We start from the raw sequence: 19,770 nt of genomic DNA on the forward strand, positions 1-19,770 counted from the left end.
CTCCCTGCCCCATCACCCCCCTCAGCCCACTTCCTCTCAGACCTGGCAAACCCACTTTGTGGACGGCCTGTTTTGATAGACTCTCTCCGCGGCGTGTTTCATGTTAAACGGTTTTTTATGGACTCTTGCTCCGGCGTTCATTCATTCTGCCTGCTGCACCTGCTTGTCAAGACTGATCACTGGTTTTGGCACAAGCATTTACATTGGAAGTTGGGTTGCGCGTATATTAATCTTGGGTTGGGGAGAATAAACGGCCTTTGACATCTTCTAAGTGCAAGATGGGTCAGCATATGCTCAGAACAGGTGTTCTGTTCAACATCCATCTTACCAAACACACCTCCCTGCAAGTTTTATTTCTCCCAAGCATCTGTGATAATTAAGAAATGCCACACATTTGGTCCATGTCTTCTGTAGTTAATAAACTAAGATTACAATAAACAATATATGTGTACATTATACTGCTGCTGGCTCTTATCTTGATTCCTCCTTGGCTTTATTCTACTTTAAACTTGTGGGTTTTATGCTGCGTTTTTACTATGTTATTGCATTTTATGTTTTTTACAATTTGTTTTGTGAACGAGTCAGAGAGCTTAGAGTTCTGACTGAAATCCGGAGCAGATTCACTGACCCACTGATATCAGAGTCACCAGCTTCTGCTGCGTGGGTCCCTGTTGGGATTTGGTCCTGGGCAGGCGCCCAAATATACTGACCCTTGAAACCAGCCTAATCATATTGATAGACCAATCGTACATAAGATTTTTCTTTCTGGGTCAGACCAAGTGTCCATCTAGTTTGGTGTCCTGCTTCCACTCAGTGGCTAACCAGATGACCCTTAAAAGTTCACAGGCAGGACCTGAAGGCAATATCCCTCTCCCATTCATAGATTCATAGAATAGTAGAGTTGGAAGGGGGCTATAAGGCCATCGAGTCCAACCCCCTGCTCAATGCAGGAATCCACCCTAAAGCATCCCTGACAGACGGTTGTCCAGCTGCCTCTTGAAGGCCTCGAGTGTGGGAGAGCCCACAACCTCCCTAGGCAACTGGTTCCATTGTCGTACTGCTCTAACAGTCAGGAAGTTTTTCCTGATGTCCAGCCAGAATCTGTTTTGCCAGCCACTGGAATTCAGTGACGTATAATACTTCTAGCATGGAGGTTCTCCATATAGCTACCACGATATGGGAAGTAATAGGAATGAGTGGATCTCTTTAGTCCAATTGTGTGGGTTTCATCTCTGCCCCTCCCAGTCTGTTCTGCCAGATGGGGACTGAGCTGGGGGAGAAAGGGGCGTGCAAAAAACGAGTGAAGTTCATTCGGTGAATTGTTGAAATCGTGCACATTTTTGCGCACGTTTTTCAAATCATCTGCATTTCTTTGTACGCATCCACCCACTGAATAAATCGTGTTCAGACGCTCCTTTTGAAATGCATGATTTTTCAAAATATCCACAAGTTACAGATGTGTGCATTGAATCAGGTGCATGTATCCTGTTCACAGAATGCATCACGAGTTGTGAAATGTATGGATTTCAGGATGCAAAATGCATCCGTAACAGGGTGGGAAATCTGCAAAAGAAAAAGAAATATCCAACAGAGCCTTTTCCTCTTACATTCCTTGGAAAGGAAGAGGCTTATTTTGTAGCAAAACAGATTAATGCTTAATTCAGCCCGCTAAATGCCTCCTGTGGGAGGCCTGCGAAAGAGCAATGGTGATTTCTAACTAAACATATGCTCCTGCTGAAGACATTTCGGCAGGCTCCCATCATTTCTCCATGGTAATTGTGAACATGTTCACTTGCAAATTTATCAACTTCCAAAAGTGCTGCTACTGAAGAGATGACAGCCCAAGTCCTCCCCTCCCCTACCCAGTTCTATTCCATCTTCTTCATGGAACTAGTGCCAAAATGGTGTGGAGCAAGATGGCACTTACCACCTTGAACCGGGGGCAGCACCAAGGGTAGGCACACGCACCCTTCAGAAAATCATGCCCTTGTGAAAACTGCCTATCTGCTTCTGAAGATAAGTGCCCCAAACATACAACATCACTTTGCGGGGAGACTGAAGACCTCTGCACAGCTCCAGATCTGCTCTGGAGATTTGGGTGGTGGTGGTTCCTATGAGCAGACCTGAGGCACGTGTGGGGCCTGCAGAGGGTTGGACAGGATGAGGAAATCCAGTCTAGCGAGCAGAAATCACATTGTGCCTGCGGAAGAGCCAACCCAGAAATACTTAGAGAAATAATTGGGCGACAAGGGTGGTGGTTTGCGCAAGAAGGAAAAGCACAGAACACTTCATCATTGGAATATCCCATTGCAGAGAGCCTACTTGGCTCATGCAAGCACAAATAAGGCATGGAGACAGGAGCAAATGAATTGCATTTTCTGCTTCCAGGGGCTCTGCGGCTGCATGCTTTCCCAGGTTGCAGACACAGCTGTAGCATTTAACTCTCGCTGGCTGCTGATTCCAAATGCAAGTCTTGCGGAGAAATTGACAAATATATTAAGTGCAACGTTGGCAGCCTTCTGCTTGCAACTTGAGAAAATCGGAGAGCGACAGCTGGGAACTTTATTCCTATTGAGTTTAGTTCTTAGCTCTGTTTGCAAACTGTTCATAAATCAATCCTGATTTTCTCTGAAATGTTTGCGTTCATGTGCGCATATGGACGCATAATAAACCTGTACCATCTTTTTTGGCGGGTGGGTAGGTGGGTGAGGAATTTTGAGTGGAAAGATGGTATCCAGAAATACTTCTCCAAAGAGCTTCTTGGAAGTGCGACACTTCTCTAACTATGAGAGCAGCAGAATGCAAGAAATAAATGATGGGGAAGAACTTCTCCTGTACGAGCCCACTGGTTCCCTGTCCACCAAGGACATTGTGTGCAGATTTGCTCTGCACTCTTTTTTTTTTACATGAAGTTAGTTTGATTGAGATGAGTTGCAAGGTCTTTTTCATAGTGGCACCCTCACTATGGAGCTAAATCCCCAAAGGGGTTAGTCAGCCAATAAGGTTTTCTCTTTTATATAAATAAAAAGACCTTTTGGATTTTGTAGATTCTCTTGCTGACACAATTTTATTTCTAATGTGTGTTTTTTAAAAAATGGAAACCTCTCTTTTCCTCCTCCGGCCACCTAGCCAGCACATTCCGTAAACCCCCAAATAGGAAAGCAGTAGAGTCAGAATGAGGAAGTAAGGAGCCAGGCTGGGCTTTGCACCTGTGCAGCAGTGTCTGAACCCAAGAGCTGCTTCCCATGTGGTGCCTCAGAGGATGTTGAGACAGAACATGTTGGTACTTCCATGGCACTAACAATACCAGAAACAGCATGCGTCCAGATAGCTCCTTGGCCTTGCACATGGTTTCCAGCATCGCTAGATTTCGCGCTAGCTAAGGAAAGGAGAGATGGCCACAGAGAGAGAGAGAGAGAGAGAGAGAGAGAGAGAGAGAGACCATGTGTGTGTGTGTGTGTGTGTGTTTATCTCATCGTGTCCCAGGTCTCAAATTGGGGGGTCCAATAAGGGCTCCAAGGTTGAAAACAAAATGCTCTACATTATGAGACAACACTGTTTTGTTTTTCAAATCAATTGGAATAATGTTTCTGTCCTTGATTTCTCCTTTTAGTGCTGATGAGCGCTTTGATGCTACATTTCATACAAATGTTTTGGTGAACTCTTCAGGATACTGCCAATATATCCCTCCAGGTAAGAATTGTCAGGGATCCTGGGGAAATTGCATTTCCCAGGACACTTGACGTGCTTCCAGAGTTGAGAAGGAAATGTGGGGGGGGGGGAATGGATGGATGGATGGCCATCCCTGTTGTTGCTGCCATAGCAGATGTCACCACCATCTGAGCATGGTAACTCAGTATGTGGGAACAGGACAGAGGAAGGAATACATTTTGCTCTGGCTTGGATTAAAATACAGGATGGGGGTACACATGGAGCTGTAATTCTTGCTCTTTTATTGAAGGCAAGTATTATTAGCTGCCGGGGTTCATATTCTGAGCCTACAGTTTATGGAGTTTGGTGGCATCTCCGTCCACAAGGATATTTTTAACGTGCTAAATTCACTGGTGGTACAGATGAGACTTAAATGTAAACCATTAGGTGATGATCTGATCCTGAACCAAAGGGATTCACTTTTGGAAATACCTGCAGCTAAACATTGTGGAAATATTAAATAATTCTGTGGGAGAGATGGGAAGCAGTGAACAATGTTGCCTTGCAAAATTAAGGCATCATAGGGGTGGCTGAAAAGCAACAACAATTGTCAAAAGATACAGCAAAAATGACATTGCTTTGATAACAGCAATGCCGACACCCTAATTTTGCATTCAGCTTATGCTAGAAACACTTTCAAATAGATCAGAGTGTCAGAGTGCTGAAATCTTTCCTTCTCAGTAGTTATATAATATTTTTTTAAAAGGAAATTGATGAAAAGTATCTACTCATATTAGGTTTTTCCCCCTTCCCAAATGTCAATGTAGGAATTTTCAAGAGCACCTGCTCCATAGATGTGCGTTGGTTTCCTTTTGATGTCCAGAAATGCGAATTGAAATTTGGCTCGTGGACTTATGGTGGATGGTCTTTGGATCTGCAAATGAAAGCAGCAGATATAACTGGATACACTTCGAATGGCGAGTGGGATTTAGTGGGTAAGTTCCGGGGATTGTCTCCTTAAATGTGGCTGCTTCAGTTCAGCAGCTGAGTTCTGCTTTCAGATGTGAAACTGATGTTGAAGTGCAATTGAACAGGCATGTCCCCTGTGACGGGACACTTGTCTGGCACCTGCTGAGCTGGTTGGATGCGTCCTTTCATGTGGCCACGTGGTTCCTATCCAGGGCCACTATACATTGGTTTCACCCAGCTCCACATATCCATTTCCATATATCTATCGCATCCCTAGACATCTATATAGACATCTGTTTTTATCTGGTTGAGCTTTTACATTGTATTTTATATTATGGTTTTATACTGTTGTTTTATATTTTGAATGGTTTTAATTTTTGTGAACCGCCCAGAGAGCTCCGGCTATTGGGCGGTATAGATATGTAATAAATAAATAAATAAATAAATAAATAAATAAATATAAGCAGCAGGTGTTGTCTGTCTGTTTGAGGACAGACAAGATGCCATTCAAGAGACCATGGAATGGAGACAGCCTCTCTTTCCGGTTCTTCACTGAAGAGGGAGAGAAAGGAGATGCCAGTTTTTTCAGAAAACTCTGGCAGAATAAAAGCCAGAGAACATGTACAACTCACTAAAAGGGCCTGGGGCTGAGATTTGCAGAAGTGTCTAAGGGATTTAGACATACAAATGGGCCTTTCTTCTCTAAAGCACCTACAGGATTAACCAAATCTCAACTAATGCTCTTTTACATTTCCTGCATTATCCACTTTTAATTCTCATAAGCGTGAATATGAAACTAGTCCCTTGCATTATACAAATCTCTCAAAAAGGCTAAACAAATTAACAGGACTATCTTGGGGTTTATATCATTTAACTGCCATGACTACCCTACCCCCAAAGAATCCTGGGAATTGTAGTTTGGAGAAGATGCTGAGTACCCATTACAGACATAAGAGCATAAGACGAGCCCTGATGCTGGATCAGACCAAGGGTCCATCTAGTCCAGCACTCTGTTCACCCACACAGTGGCCAACCAGCCATTGGCCAGGGACCAACAAGGCAGGACGTGGTACAACAGCACTCTCCCACCCATGTTCCCCAGCAACTGGTGCACACAGGCTTATTGCCTTGAATACTGGAGATAGCACATAGAGCTCTTGAGCTGCCAATCTGGAATCCATGTGTGTGTGTGTGTGTGTGTGTGTGTGTGTGTGTGTGTGTGTACTGCTGCCCTGGATCTGTGTGCGAGAGAGCTATCGGGGCTACATTTTGAAAACTGGCTGGGCAATAACCCCCTCCCTCACTGGAGAATGTTATATTGTCTCTCCCAAAATGTCCTGGAATGAAACTGCATCTGGAACATTTGGGGGTTAACAATATGGCAGCCAGGCCAACGAGAGCAGTGCTGTGTTGTTGCCAGCACCACTGCATGCAGTACGAGCAGAGTAAAGCTAAAAATAAAATAAAATAGGGATATAAAGAAACATCCCTGCCATTACTGGTCAAGAGAAGGATCCCCCATGATGGCAGCAAAGTTGGGCAGGCAGCCCTTGGAAATGGGAGACACACCCACTGCCCATAAATGGTGGCACGAAATTTGGTCTCAGAGCCCTGGAATCTTGCTACCAGAAATGATTGGGATGAAATTCAGTGTGTTACCCTTTAACGCCCTCAATGGCTTGAGAACAGGTTACCTGAAGGAACTGCTCTCATATTTACCCACTAAGGACATAATCTGAGGACCTCCTTCAATTGATGTGAAGCGAGTGGCTACTTTTCACTTGTTGCATCCTGTCAATGGCATGCCCTCCCCAGAAACGCTTGCCTGGCACTTACACTGTGGTCTTTTTACTGCGAGATGAATACCTCTTGTTTTTGTTTTTCTCCCAGGCATTTTAAGAACTGATTTTAGTGCTTTTAGATCACCGCACTTTATTGCTGCTGGTTTTACTTTTGTGTTATGTGCTGGGGTGCCTTTATTTTTTGCTGTTGGTTTCATTTTGGTTTTCTAACGTGCTGTTTCTATTCATTGCTTTATTGTTTGCATTGTATGTTTGTTTATTTATTTATTATTTATTTATTTAAAGCATTTTTATAGCGCCGCCTCACCATTTCTGGCATCGAGGCGCTTTACAATAACACATAAAACAATTCCATTAAAATGTTCTTAATGTATTGCACACTGCACAGAGAACTTGCTTTACTGGGCAGTTTAAAAGTATCATACATACATACATATATACAAACCAAATTCCCACCCACCCCCTCACTTCATTTCGCCTTTGTCTCATAGGTGTCCCTGCAAAAAGGACTGAAAATTTCTATGACTGTTGCAAAGAGCCTTATCCAGATGTGACCTTTACAGTGACAATGCGGAGGAGGACTTTGTATTATGGACTCAATCTTCTTATTCCATGTGTGCTGATCTCCGCTCTTGCCCTCCTCGTTTTTCTGCTTCCAGCGGACTCTGGAGAGAAAATTTCCCTTGGTAAACATGTTACTCTTGTTTCTAAGCAAAGATACTTCACAATGCTTCTGAGGTGTTTCCCCCCCCCCCCAGTTGGAAGATTACATTCAGGTTTTTTTTTTTTAGCAAAGGGAAAGTAGGTACCAGCTGAAACCCTTAAGAAATCACAGAATATTTCTTCAGGGGGTGAAGAATAAAGATTTAATGGAAGGTTAACTGAATGGATTCACAACAGTATCAAGGTTGGTTACCATGACACTTCTCCTCACAACTAATCCCTTCTTCCTAGCTGAGCTATTCATCCAAGGGACCAAAAACTTGTTGTGATCTCACAAACCCCAGAGGTGAGGAAAGGCAGAAGGGCAAATGCAGTACATGGGATGCTATTATTTTGTTCTTTACCGCTACTTCTACTAGGGAGGACTTGGAGCTTGGATGTAGACCTCCTGTTTTGCAGGCAGAAGGTCCCAGCTTCGGTCCCTGGCAGTATCTCCAGGTAGGGCAGGAAAAACTCCTACCTGAAACCCTGGAGAGCTGTTGCTGCCGGTCAGTGTTGACAATGCAGGGCTTGATGGACCAAGGGTCTGGATCAGTATAAGCAGCTCCTTGTATTCCTATGTTCATATTGGAACTATTTAAGTCATGCATATCCTGGCAATGGGTATATCATCAGGGACCCTCACGACAGGGAGAAGATTTACATTGGTACATTGATACATGTGTAATCACCTTCAAAAGCCATTCAAATGGCCAGATGATGGGGTGTGTGGCTACTGTGTGTGGCAAGGGGTGGGACTATCTAAAGCTACCCCCTGACACATTCCTTCAATATGTGTTGGGGTCATGTGCCCCCCCCATATAGGTTCAAAGTGTGTTTAAAGACATTATATTGTTGTTAATGCTTGCAAGAACCCTGTAAGAGAAGTCACTGTTATCACCCCCATGTTGCTGGAGGGCAGCTGAAGCAAAAAAGAAAGAGGCTTGCTGAAAAAGACCCCCAGTGTGTCTGCAACAAAGGCAGCATTCAAACCAGGCATTTCCTAAACCGTAGTTCATAGCAGAGCCCTATGTATGCCTACTCAGAAGTAAGTCCCATTCGGTTCAGTGGGATTCAGCCCAGGTAATTGTATATAGGATTGCAGCTTCAGCCTTGTAGACCTCAGTGTGCCGGTATCAAGGATATAACCATGCACATATATCCCCAGTTCTACACAATTTCAGATTGTATAAAATATGTTAACTGCTGAGTTTCATTTTTGTGTCAATTATTTGAGAAAGGGCTCAGCTGTACAGGACAGTTCATTTTGGCACTCCAGTTTGGCACCGCTTTCCATGCCAGTGATGAGTGATGCGAAATGAAGTGCCAGAGGTCACCGTTTGCAACCTACTGGAAAAATAAAATTAAAAACCGTTTGGGCTCTTTCCAAGTCATTATGGTAAAGAGAATACTAACTTGTTTATTCCTGCCATTTTAAATTTACGGGCAAGATCCTGAAGATAATTGTTAAATATGTTATATTTTGTCCCTATACAATGCAAGGGGAGAAAAAGATGCACATACCTGCCTACGCATACACCTCTGGGCTGGGTGTTCACACATGGATTTATGAGAATTTTATAAGAATTTTGTTTTTGCTTGCAAAATTTATTTATTTATTTATTTATTACATTTTTATACCGCCCAATAGCCGAAGCTCTCTGGGTGGTTCACAAAATTAAAACCACAACAAAACACCCAACAGGTCAAAACACAATTACGAAATACAGTATAAAAAGCGTGCCCGGTGAGCGTGCCCGGTTCGAAGCTCCAAATGTGAGTGGGAGCATGTAGCCACCCAAAATATTTGCAAATTGTTGACCGTGTGCTTGCATTCATCTCGTTCCCAATTCCCAGTTTGATTTGCACACATTTCTTAATGTGCAGAACTTTCCTCTGTACCCCTTTTTAGTCTCTGGAGGAAAGTTGTGCAAATTTGGGGAAATGGAGAGGGTGCCATGTTAAGGATGGCTCCTCTACATCCATAAAACAGAATAGCTTACTGAAAGCGTGCTTCTTTTTGATATGTTTCACTTTCTTTTTGTCCGCAGAAAACTCCTTTTCGCCTTGATTCCATATCCAATATTTTGTCTTTCAGGGATAACGGTTTTATTGTCCCTCACTGTTTTCATGCTCCTGGTGGCAGAAATTATGCCGGCGACATCTGATTCAGTGCCATTAATAGGTAAGAGACTGGACTGTTTCTTTTCAGTTGAGGAACATCTTTTAAAACTTGCAGCATGGCCACAATAACATGGATTAGGAAGTCCAAGGATATTTCAGATCTCTGTGGTTGGACAGAGAGGTCCACCCTCCAAGAGGGAGACTGCTGCCTTCTCTGTGCAGCCAGCATTTCTCTGATGTCAGAACTGCAGCTCTCGGGAAAGGACCATAGCTCAGTGGTAGAGCACATGTTTTGCATCCAGAAATTCCCGGGTTCAAAATGCTTCCATTTCCCAGGGAGTTAACACTACGTGAGAAATGTTTCCAGGCTTGCTTTCATTCCCAACTGACTTTCTCCTGGCCTCAGTGATTCCTTCCTATTGCCAAATCCTGATTGGCTATGGAGTGTTTCAATATCATCCTGTTCCATACATGATCCCTGATAGGCTGGGATCACCCATTTGACTGACCCAGGAAAGGGGGCGGGGGAAGAGGATAAAAACTCCGTGGAACAATTGCGTGGTAATCATAGCAGCCAGAGTAAGGTGTGTCCCAAAACATGAAATCCAGAATACAAAACAGGTAAACATTCACAAAATCAAAGTTTTTGGCAGGAATATTTCTACCTGAGTGAAATAGCTGTTCTCAGCCTCAAAGTTGCAAAGAAAGACTATCCAGTGCAGCCATGGCCTAATACTTGGATGACAGATATTTGAAGGAACACAACATCAGTCTAGTTTTTAAAAACATCTTCATCATTTTCATTATCTTTTACAGCACAGTATTTTGCCAGCACCATGATTATTGTCGGCCTTTCCGTTGTTGTCACAGTTATCGTCCTACAGTATCACCATCACGATCCAGACGGGGGCAAAATGCCAAAGTGGGTAAGAACCAATTTGAAGTGCTTCTTTTTTTATGGTTAAATTCTCAGATCAGAGTTTTGCCACAGGAGCGGGCAACTTCTCTTTGTTCTAAAAGCACAAGTTCCACAAGGCAGAGGGGAAAAAACCTCAGTTGGACCCAGGTACTTGTAATTTCATGCACATGCAGATTAACCAACCGTAAGGACTATATATGCTACGCTATTAAATAGTAACAGCAGTGGTAATGTGCATTTTATTTATTGAAATATGAGCCAATTGACCCATCTTTGCATGGGTTCGATGGCCCTTTGATACAGCAAAGACTTCAAGCACACTTGCACAATTGTCAGAGTTGGACACGTTATGCTTGCCAAGTCTGAGTGAAGCCATCCTGAAGGCAACCCTAGACATGGCTGCTGCCTTGGTGCACTCCTGTGGTCTTCTGAGGAAGGGGTTGGTCCAGTCCATTCCCCTGGGTGTGGGGCTGGCACACACCAAGTTTCAGGTGGCTAGGTTTCACAGTCTTAGCATTATGACACTGATGGATGGAAGATGGACACACATCCACTTTTATCTTTATAGAATTTTCCCTGCTATTCTGCCTATAAAAGGCAGCTAGCAAATCAGTTATACATAGCATTTAAGAAACTGGATTAACCTATATACAACATCATTACAAATTTAAATGCAACCTACCAGATCAGGCAAAAGTGCCATGTGAGACAAAATGACAGCCCTAGATGGAATGCTATTATTATTATTATTATTATTATTATTATTATTATTATTATTATTTGTTTTATTATGGTTTTAATTTTTGTGAACCGCCCAGAGAGCTTCGGCTATTGGGCGGTATAAAAATGTAATAAATAAATAAAATAAATAAATAAACAAATATTTTTAAGAAAGAAAAGGCACAGAGGTGGTAAGTTTTGTCCCCCGTCCCTCCTCAAATATCTCCTGAAATTTTGAACAACCTCTGATCAGGACTGCAAAATTGGATGGATGGGTTTGGGGCCAGTTCCACATCCCTTTGTATGTTGTGTAGCGTCTGTGAAGAAACCTGGCTGATTGAGTTTAAACTCAGCTTGAATTCAAATTCTACGATCCGGTTGAAACTTAAACGAGCATACAGGCCTTTTCATTTGGTGGTCCTCTAACATGCAACACGAGTACTTCTCAAAAGCTGACAAATTCATACAGAGTCCCCTGAGGCTGCCCTCTTTTATCCGGTGCTGCAACGCAAGCCATCAAAAGTCCATCGTTAGCAATGACGGGATGACACGGAAAAGAGAGGCATTAGCACTACTGAGGCTTCCAGCAGGGCAGCCCCTGGGAGTACTAGGTTGCTGTCCACGGAGGATGGGGGTGAATTTTCCTACAGAAAAATGGCACCTAGGTGAATTTCAATGGATGTCATTCTTGTCTTTTCAAATCTGACTTCCTCGTCAGGTGTTTGATCTCTTAAGGCATCTCCCATGATGGCATTTTTTTTTGCGCCTGCACATTTAATTTGAGCAGGGATGCCTGCCATCTCTAGCCTCAACCAGATGGTAAAGAGCCTCTCTGCAGCTCCTTCTATCCCCTCCCTCTAGAAGGGAGAGCCTGGAGCCTGGATTATGATCTCAACTTTCAGAGGCCAGGAGTTCAATGGAAGGGCAGTTTTGGGGGGTCAGCATCTTTACCATCAGCCAAACCCTGCATTTCCTCCTGTCCCCACCCTCTGGGAGCCAGGCTGGGTGCTGAAAAGTAAGGGATTACATAAATCATTAAATAAACGATGCACCATTTCTAACAGAAGATGCCAGCTCCAGGGGTCCACACATCCAGGAAAGAAATGTATACATTTGCATCTTTATTTATTATTACATTTATATACCACCCCACAGCCGAAGCTCTCTGGGCAGTTTACAACAATTAAAAATAGTAAACATTAAAAGTATACAAAAATTAAAAAAACATAAAAACAGTATAAAAACAACAGTATCCATTTAAAAACAACAATTCTGGGGTCCATTAAAAACAAACTTAACGTTGTTAAATGCTGTTAAAATGCCTGGGAGAAGAGGAAAGTCTTGACATGGTGCCGAAAAGATAACAACGTTGGCGCCAGGCGAGCCTCATTGGGAAGATCATTCCACAGTCGGGGGGCAACCACTGAGAAGGCCCTCTCCCTTGTTGCCATCCTCCGAGCTTCCCTCGGAGTAGGCACTCGGAGGAGGACCTTAGACGTTGAGCGCAATGTATGGGTAGGTTCATGTCGGGAGAGGCGTTCCATCAGGTATTGCGGTCCCAAGCCGTGTAGGGCTTTATAGGTTAAGACCAGCACCTTGAATTGGGCTCGGAAACATATAGGCAGCCAATGCAAGCGGGCCAGAATCGGTGTTATATGCTCAAACCTCCCTGTTCCAGCTATCAATCTGGCCGCCGCATTTTGCACAAGCTGCAGCTTCCGGACCGTCTTCAAAGGCTGCCCCATGTAGAGGGCATTGCAGTAATCTAACTTGGAAGTTACCAGAGTATGGACAACTGAAGCTAGGTTATCCCTGTCCAGATAGGGGCGTAGCTGGGCCACCAGCCAGAGTTGGTAGAAAGCACTCCGTGCCACCGAGGCCACCTGAGCCTCAAGTGACAAAGATGATTCTAGGAGAACCCCCAAGCTACGAACCTGCTCCTTCAGGGGGAGTGCAACCCCATCCAGAACCGGTTGGACGCCCCCCATCCGATCAGAGGAACCACCCACCAGCAGCATCTTAGTCTTGTCTGGATTGAGTTTCAGTTTATTAGCCCTCATCCAGTCCATTGTCGCAGCCAAGCACCGGTTCAGCACACCCACAGCCACACCTGATGAGGATGAAAAGGAGCAGTAGAGCTGCGTGTCGTCAGCGTACTGATGACAGCGCACTCCAAAACTCTGGATGACCGCACCCAACGGTTTCATGTACATGTTAAACAGCATGGGGGACAAGACCGACCCCTGCGGAAAGTTCGGTGTGTGTTTACAGTGGAATCCTTTACATGTCTACTCAGAAGTAAGCCCCGTTGAGTTCAGTGTGACTGTCTGACACATTGAGTGACTGTCAGGTACTGTATGTGTGATGGGGATTGTGCCCTAAAAAAAGAAATGGAAGCAGTATATTAGGCAGTTGTTTATAAAGTCACCTAGTAAATGTTATCAGCTCTTCTGCTTAAGGACCTGGTGAGCTATTGCTAGTCAGAATGGAGGCGAGATGGATCATTGATCTTGCTCATTGTAAGGCACATTTTATGCAGAATTAGTATAGCAGATAAAGAGAAGGTATGCCAGAATTGGATTCTGAGATTCAGCAAGACTTTTGCCTTAGGTGAGACCCATCAGAGTTTATCTCCATTGAGCGACTTTGGACAGTCTCTCATTAGGAAACGTGAAACACATTAAATAATGTGTTCTGTTTGATGGAACACATGATTTGAATCTAGGGAAACTGAAGACCGGGGAACTGGGCCAAATACAAAACCCCAAAAAATCATTTAAAACAGCAGCAGCAGCAGCAACACACAATCTCACAGCTTGATACAGAACAAAACGGAGTTTTGTTTTGTTTCGTTCTGGTTTTAATGTAGTTTATCTTATATCTGGTGGATGGCAAAGATAACAGGCAGCCCTGCTGAAATTCAATTTGCAACTGTGAAATTAAATTTGCAAGGTGATTGGTGTATCAGAAGCCAATGGGGAGGAGTGTCATGTGTGATCACTGCTGACCTCAACGCCAATGAAGAAACCATGCCTGTACTTAAACTGGTTTAATTTAAGAGACCTGTGTTCATACATCCTGCAAGGACAGTGCTGCCATGGAATGGATGGAGGAGCAACAGTCCCGCCACCACACAGATAGCATCACCATGAATGGGACCCAATTAGCATGATGGTTTCCCATGTGTTTTGAGGTGAGGAGAACCATTAAAGTGGCCTGACTATCTCAGGATCCAGCCCGTTCTCATTACAAAATCACATGCGTGGCACCAGCCGTATTCAAAGACGTCAAAGCTCTTGTATGTAATCAAAGTGTTTATTTCTATTTCCAAGACCAGAATTATCCTTCTCAACTGGTGTGCCTGGTTCCTGAGGATGAAAAGACCAGGGGAGGATAAAGTACGTCCAGCTTGCCAGCACAAACAGCGTCGATGTAGTATGTCAAGTGTCGAGATAAACACTGTAAGTGGGCAACAATCCAGCAACGGCAATATGCTCTACATTGGATTCAGAGGACTGGAAGGTGTCCATTGCACACCTACCACCGACTCAGGTGTGGTCTGTGGCAGAATGACTTGTTCCCCAACAGATGACGACAACCTCCTTCACAGCGGACATCCTTCTGAAACTGACCAAGATCTGGCTAAAATCCTGGAGGAGGTCCGGTACATTGCCAACCGGTTCAGAGACCAGGATGAGTCGGAAGCCATTTGCAACGAGTGGAAGTTTGCAGCTTCTGTCGTGGACCGCCTCTGTTTGATGGCTTTTTCAGTCTTCACAATCATTTGTACCATTGGGATTTTAATGTCGGCACCCAATTTTGTAGAGGCCGTTTCTAAAGATTTTGCTTGACCTGAGCTTGTGGACTTGCAAAATGTCAGCGATCCATCAAAATATGTTATGTAGCGATAGCATATACAGTGCACTTTGCTTATACAGGATGTGTGGATGCAAACTTTTTTGGGGAGGGGGGAATGATACAGTATTAAAAAAAGAGGACTGTATAATTATTAATAGCTTTGGCCATCGCCAGGGCTGTGTATATATTTCAGCACCACCATTCAAACCCACCAGATTTGGTGTCGAGAATAAATTATTTAATTTAAATCTATTTGCATCTTCTTTGCATTATTTACTCACCTTCCAGTATTTAGGTTACCAATTAATTTTACAAGTCTTGAGCAAGGACTGAGCTAGTAAGAAGCTCAGAAAGAAAGCCATGAAAACTGGGCAGCATGTAGAATATGTGCCATTTACCAGAGAAAGCCCTGCCTATCACTACTCCTTTGGGTTTGGTGTCTGGCCGCAGCTCACAGAAGGTTTGAAGCTCAATCCCCAACATATCCAAGTTGGGCTGTGAGAAGATCAATATCTGAAGTCCTGGAGAACTGCTGCCAGTCAGTGTTGACAATACTGAGCTAGATGGACTGATTCGGCATGAAGTAGCCATCACATTTTCCCACAGTGGGGGTCTGACAGTTTATCGAAAAGAAATGTCAGTTAGGTATCCTTGGGACAGCAAATTCAACCACATCTTAGTTTCCATGCACAGAAAAACATATAGAATATTCACAGCTCTGGGCATTTGTGGTTATGGCAAATTGATTTGGATACTGGATTTTGTCTTGGTTACTATATAAGAAGTTCAGTATCATTGAAGTGTGTCCTTAGAATACTTGGGCTTTCTATTTGACCGTGTCCTGTCTCATTAATATACTTCCACTGATCATTGGCGCTGTGCTAGATGTTTCATTTTTGAGGTTTAAATTCCTATGGTACCTGGGAGGGAGTATCAGAGGCCATAGGATATGGAAGACCTCCTCTATGAGCAAAAACTCAATTCCAGGAGTGTGTTGGAGAGCACTGGAATCTTTCTCCTTCCCTTCATGCACTCCTGGAATGAGGGAAAAACTCTACCAACCGTACAGCTGGCATTGATACTTTCCCACCCAATGAAGCCAACGGGGCGGGAAATAAACAAAAGGGGATAAAGTGCCAACAAAAAAGGGTGGTGGCAGGATGAAAAATCCACCAGGCTCCCTTCCTCCTTGGCCAATGCAGGCCCAGCATGGCTTAGCAAGTGGCAGTTCTTCAGCCACACATTCTGCCTCTACTACCAATCCCACAGATATGTGTTGCGCACTGTGCTCCTGCTGTTTCTTTTGTGCCAGTGGAAGTAACTGCTAGTGCAACAGGGATTTGGCTGTTTTAAAACTAACCCTCAGTTCTGGATTGGGACAGGTCAGCGGAATTGCTCATCTAGCTTGGGAAATACATGTAGCAGTACATCATCCCAAAATGCAGGACACAGAATCATGGGCTAAGGTTACAGGAAGCCAGATTCCGGCTGGACAGCAGGAAAAACTTCCTGACTGTCAGAGCAGTATGACAATGGGAAGATGCCTAGGGAAGTCATAGGCTCTCCCACCCTAGAGGTGTTCAAGAGGCAGCTGGACAGCCATCTATCAGGCTTGCTTGAAGGTGGATTCCTGCATTGAGCAGGGGGTAGACTCGATGGCCTTATAGGCCCCTTCGAATTCTACTATTCTATGTTTCTATGTTTGTCTGCTGGCTGGATTGAGGATGAGTACTTGGCACTGCAGTAAGCAAGCTTTGGATTAGACTCCCAGCAGGCATTTGAGTTCATCTTCATCAAATAGAAATGAAAAAAGCACATCAAAGACTGTTTGGCATTGCAAGGACCCGAGGAAATCTTTACCCAACCAGGGATGGACTCTGGGGGGTGGGGGGTGGGGAATTTGTCACATATGACGTTTTGGTCAGTGGACACTCCTGCAAAATTTTATTGCCTTTCAATGGACACTCTGCAGTTGAGTTTCCCACATTTGAGGGATGTGCTGTGATTCCCCAAAACATTTGATATGTTAAATAGATGTGGTGTGTTTCACTGAATAAGTCAGTTGTTCGTTACATCTTCCATTATCTCATTAAAGAGGAATAGGTCACCCATGGGGGAAAAAAGGCAAATCAAACCTAACCACATGACCCTAGAGAAATCTCCAATTTCTGCTCCTCTGTCCAACAATTAAAACTAACATAAATGAACTGGAAAGACTTGGATCGATCAGCACTCAGAACATGTTCAGGCTTTATCGTCCAATGCTTCTTTTTGGGCAAGGTTTCATTTCTCTCCAATCAAAACAGACTTTTGGCTCAGTTAGAGAATGGGGTGGAAGCTTCCTAGATCCAGAGAAAAACAGAGCATTCTACTAACTCCCACACTTGTTGGACTGAGGGATGGATGAGAATATTGTTTCCATTTGTTTTTGATAAGAATTTGCCAACATTTACAAAGTTCCCCATATTTGAGACAAAAGGAACTTGAGATCTAAATGGGGGATAAACTGACAGATGCCTGACAATCCATGAAACATGCTTTAGATGGAATAGATTTATCAAAATTCATATGTTCATAGCTGACGCCAATGAGGACAACTTCTATTTGGCTTAAATCAGGTATTATGGATATAATGGCCTTCTCCGACCTGGGGCCTTCCAGATCTAATAGATTACAACTCCCATAAGCTCATAGGAGTTGTAGTCTAACACATCTGGAGGGCACCAGGATGGGGAAAGCTGGGTAGAGTAGTTTGAACAGGAGAGGTCCATGTTAAGTTGGCCACTTGGCCATGAAGCTCTCCAAATGACCTTGGGCCAGGTGCTTTCTCTTAGCCTGACCTACCTCACAGGTATGTTGTGTGCAAAAATAAATAAATAAATAAGTAAGGTGGGATAAAAATGCAACAGAGAGTGTTCCTTATTCTGTTAACAAAAGCCTGCTTTATGGAGGACACTTCAAGCTGTTCACCGACGCCATTAGCTGGCGAATGCAAAGCAATGCCAAATCCAGATGAGTTTTGGAGATGCAGACTGACGGATGCTTTGGCTGCTCTTGACCTTCAGCATCCTTCATGGAAGGAGCTTGGGATGTAGGTGATGCAATCATAATTTCCCCAGCTGAGCCACACACAATTAGCTGTGTCGGGGAACTAGCCATCTCATTATCTCCAAGCTACCTGGCAAGGGGTGGCTTGGGGAGCTGCTTTCCTCTGACGACTCTTGGGCATGAATTTGCTAGTCAGCAGAACAGGCCTTCAGCGCAGCGGATGGGAAATGACTTGGCTTGCAATTCTGTAGTTGCCATTGATTGGCAACTACATTCACCAACAGACTGGACTGTGTAAGCAGTAGGTGTTGTGGAGTTGGTGATAGACTCCATCTCTAGAAGATGTGTCCCCCCCTCCCCAGTTGACACCTCTCCTTCCTGTCAGACCTAGAGTTCTATGAGAAATTAGTTGCAGTTCATTTTTTATCAGGATTTACCCAGTATGCATCTTCTGGATCTGAGCTTGCATGCACTTGACAGCATGCTTACATTTGAAAAAAAAATGTGTGTGTGTGTGTGGGGAGGAATGTGTACTTTTGAAAAAATGGCACAAACACACATTAATCAATGGGAGAAGAATGTGAACATAAAGATACACACAACTGATGTGTACATTTGGGAAAATACGCACAAAACCTGCACAGTTTTTCATGCGATGGGATTTGGGAGACTTCAGCAAAGTTCATGTTTTGTGATTTGCACATCCCTAATACAGATCCCAGAATCTGAAAGGAACTCCTTGGAAGAAGAAGGAGGCTTGGATTCCCCATACCGGGATTCTGAGACAATTACTGGAAAAGGAACCCCACTACTGGACCCTAGAGAGCTTCTGCTATTGGGTGGTATAGAAATGTAATCAATCAATCAATCAATCCAGGGATTTGGACATGGACTCATAATAATAATTATAAAAAAAATTCTAACCCGTCTCTCCATCCTGATCGAGGCAAGGAACAACAACAAGTATAAAATACATAAAATGTTAATCAAAACACAATATACATTGTTAAAACTAAAGTTTTAGTACTAAAAACGTACTAAAAACATCCTAAAATTCCACTGGATAGGCCTGCTGGAAGAGATCATTCTTTTAACTTCCTTAAATGCTAAATGCCCAGGTGTGTGACTCTTGCCACACACCTGGGCATCTTCAATGCCAAGGAACACCCCCTGACACTTATAATAACCCCCTAAATCCCAAGAGGACACCAAACCTAGATGGAAGCCAACATTAGAAGGCAAAATGTTTACTTGGCAGCATGAGGCTACTTTCCGGCGCGAACCCAGGGGGAATGAACCCCTTTCATCCTGAATGCCAAATTCCACGTCTCAAGGGCCAGATTCCAGGGGTGGGTGGAGCTAAAGGCAAAAGGGGTGGGGTCAAAAATACCAGAAAATTTTAGCTTAACCATCTCACTGCCAGTAGCTAAGACTTAGGGGAGGCGTTTCAACCTTTCATAGTGGGGAAAGCTGCACCAACACAGGGAAACCATGAAATGATCAGTGGCTGGGTGGAAAGATTGTTGGGTCAGGGAACGGAGGGGCAGATCGGGAGCCTGGCAGAGTGGGTTTAACCCCTGGGCATGATCTCCTACCCCTCTGCCCTATTCTTTGTTCATGAGAAAAAGAGGTCAATGCAAGTGCTTTCAGAATTAGGTCCGCCATTAGATCCCACCTATCCATGTTATTAATGGGTTTGATCACATGAAGGATAAAGGCTGAAACAATTTTTCTAAAATAAAACCAACCCCAAATTAAATGTTTTAAGTATGAGAAGCTTAAAAATAAAACAAAATCGTAGTGGCTTAGTGTGACATGTGAACCAGGTTATTGTGTCCATGGCTGGGTGAGATTTGAACCAGGAACTTCTAGATTTGTAGCCTGGAGCTCAGACTCTCAGCCCGGAGATCTCACCAGCTCTCAAGAATTCGCTGCTATGGGTTTGGTGTTTTCTATTCCTGCCTTGCCTCCCTGCCA

General features: G+C 43.8%; 1 protein-coding gene across 1 annotated transcript in view; it reads left to right on the top strand.

The window, feature by feature from the left end:
• The window catches only part of CHRFAM7A (CHRNA7 (exons 5-10) and FAM7A (exons A-E) fusion), a 71,757-nt gene extending 56,915 nt beyond the window's left edge, over positions 1–14,842 (top strand). Inside the window, exons 5-10 of the mRNA XM_063142216.1 lie at positions 3,614–3,693; positions 4,479–4,646; positions 6,914–7,108; positions 9,223–9,309; positions 10,065–10,174; positions 14,220–14,842. Of these exons, the coding sequence (XP_062998286.1) occupies positions 3,614–3,693; positions 4,479–4,646; positions 6,914–7,108; positions 9,223–9,309; positions 10,065–10,174; positions 14,220–14,738 (1,159 nt within the window). The 3' untranslated portion in view covers positions 14,739–14,842. The remainder of the gene's footprint in view (positions 1–3,613; positions 3,694–4,478; positions 4,647–6,913; positions 7,109–9,222; positions 9,310–10,064; positions 10,175–14,219) is intronic.
• Positions 14,843–19,770: the final 4,928 nt, after the last annotated feature.

The sequence above is a fragment of the Elgaria multicarinata genome, chromosome 16, assembly GCF_023053635.1.
Source record: "Elgaria multicarinata webbii isolate HBS135686 ecotype San Diego chromosome 16, rElgMul1.1.pri, whole genome shotgun sequence".
In the NCBI taxonomy this organism is placed as follows: domain Eukaryota; kingdom Metazoa; phylum Chordata; class Lepidosauria; order Squamata; family Anguidae; genus Elgaria; species Elgaria multicarinata.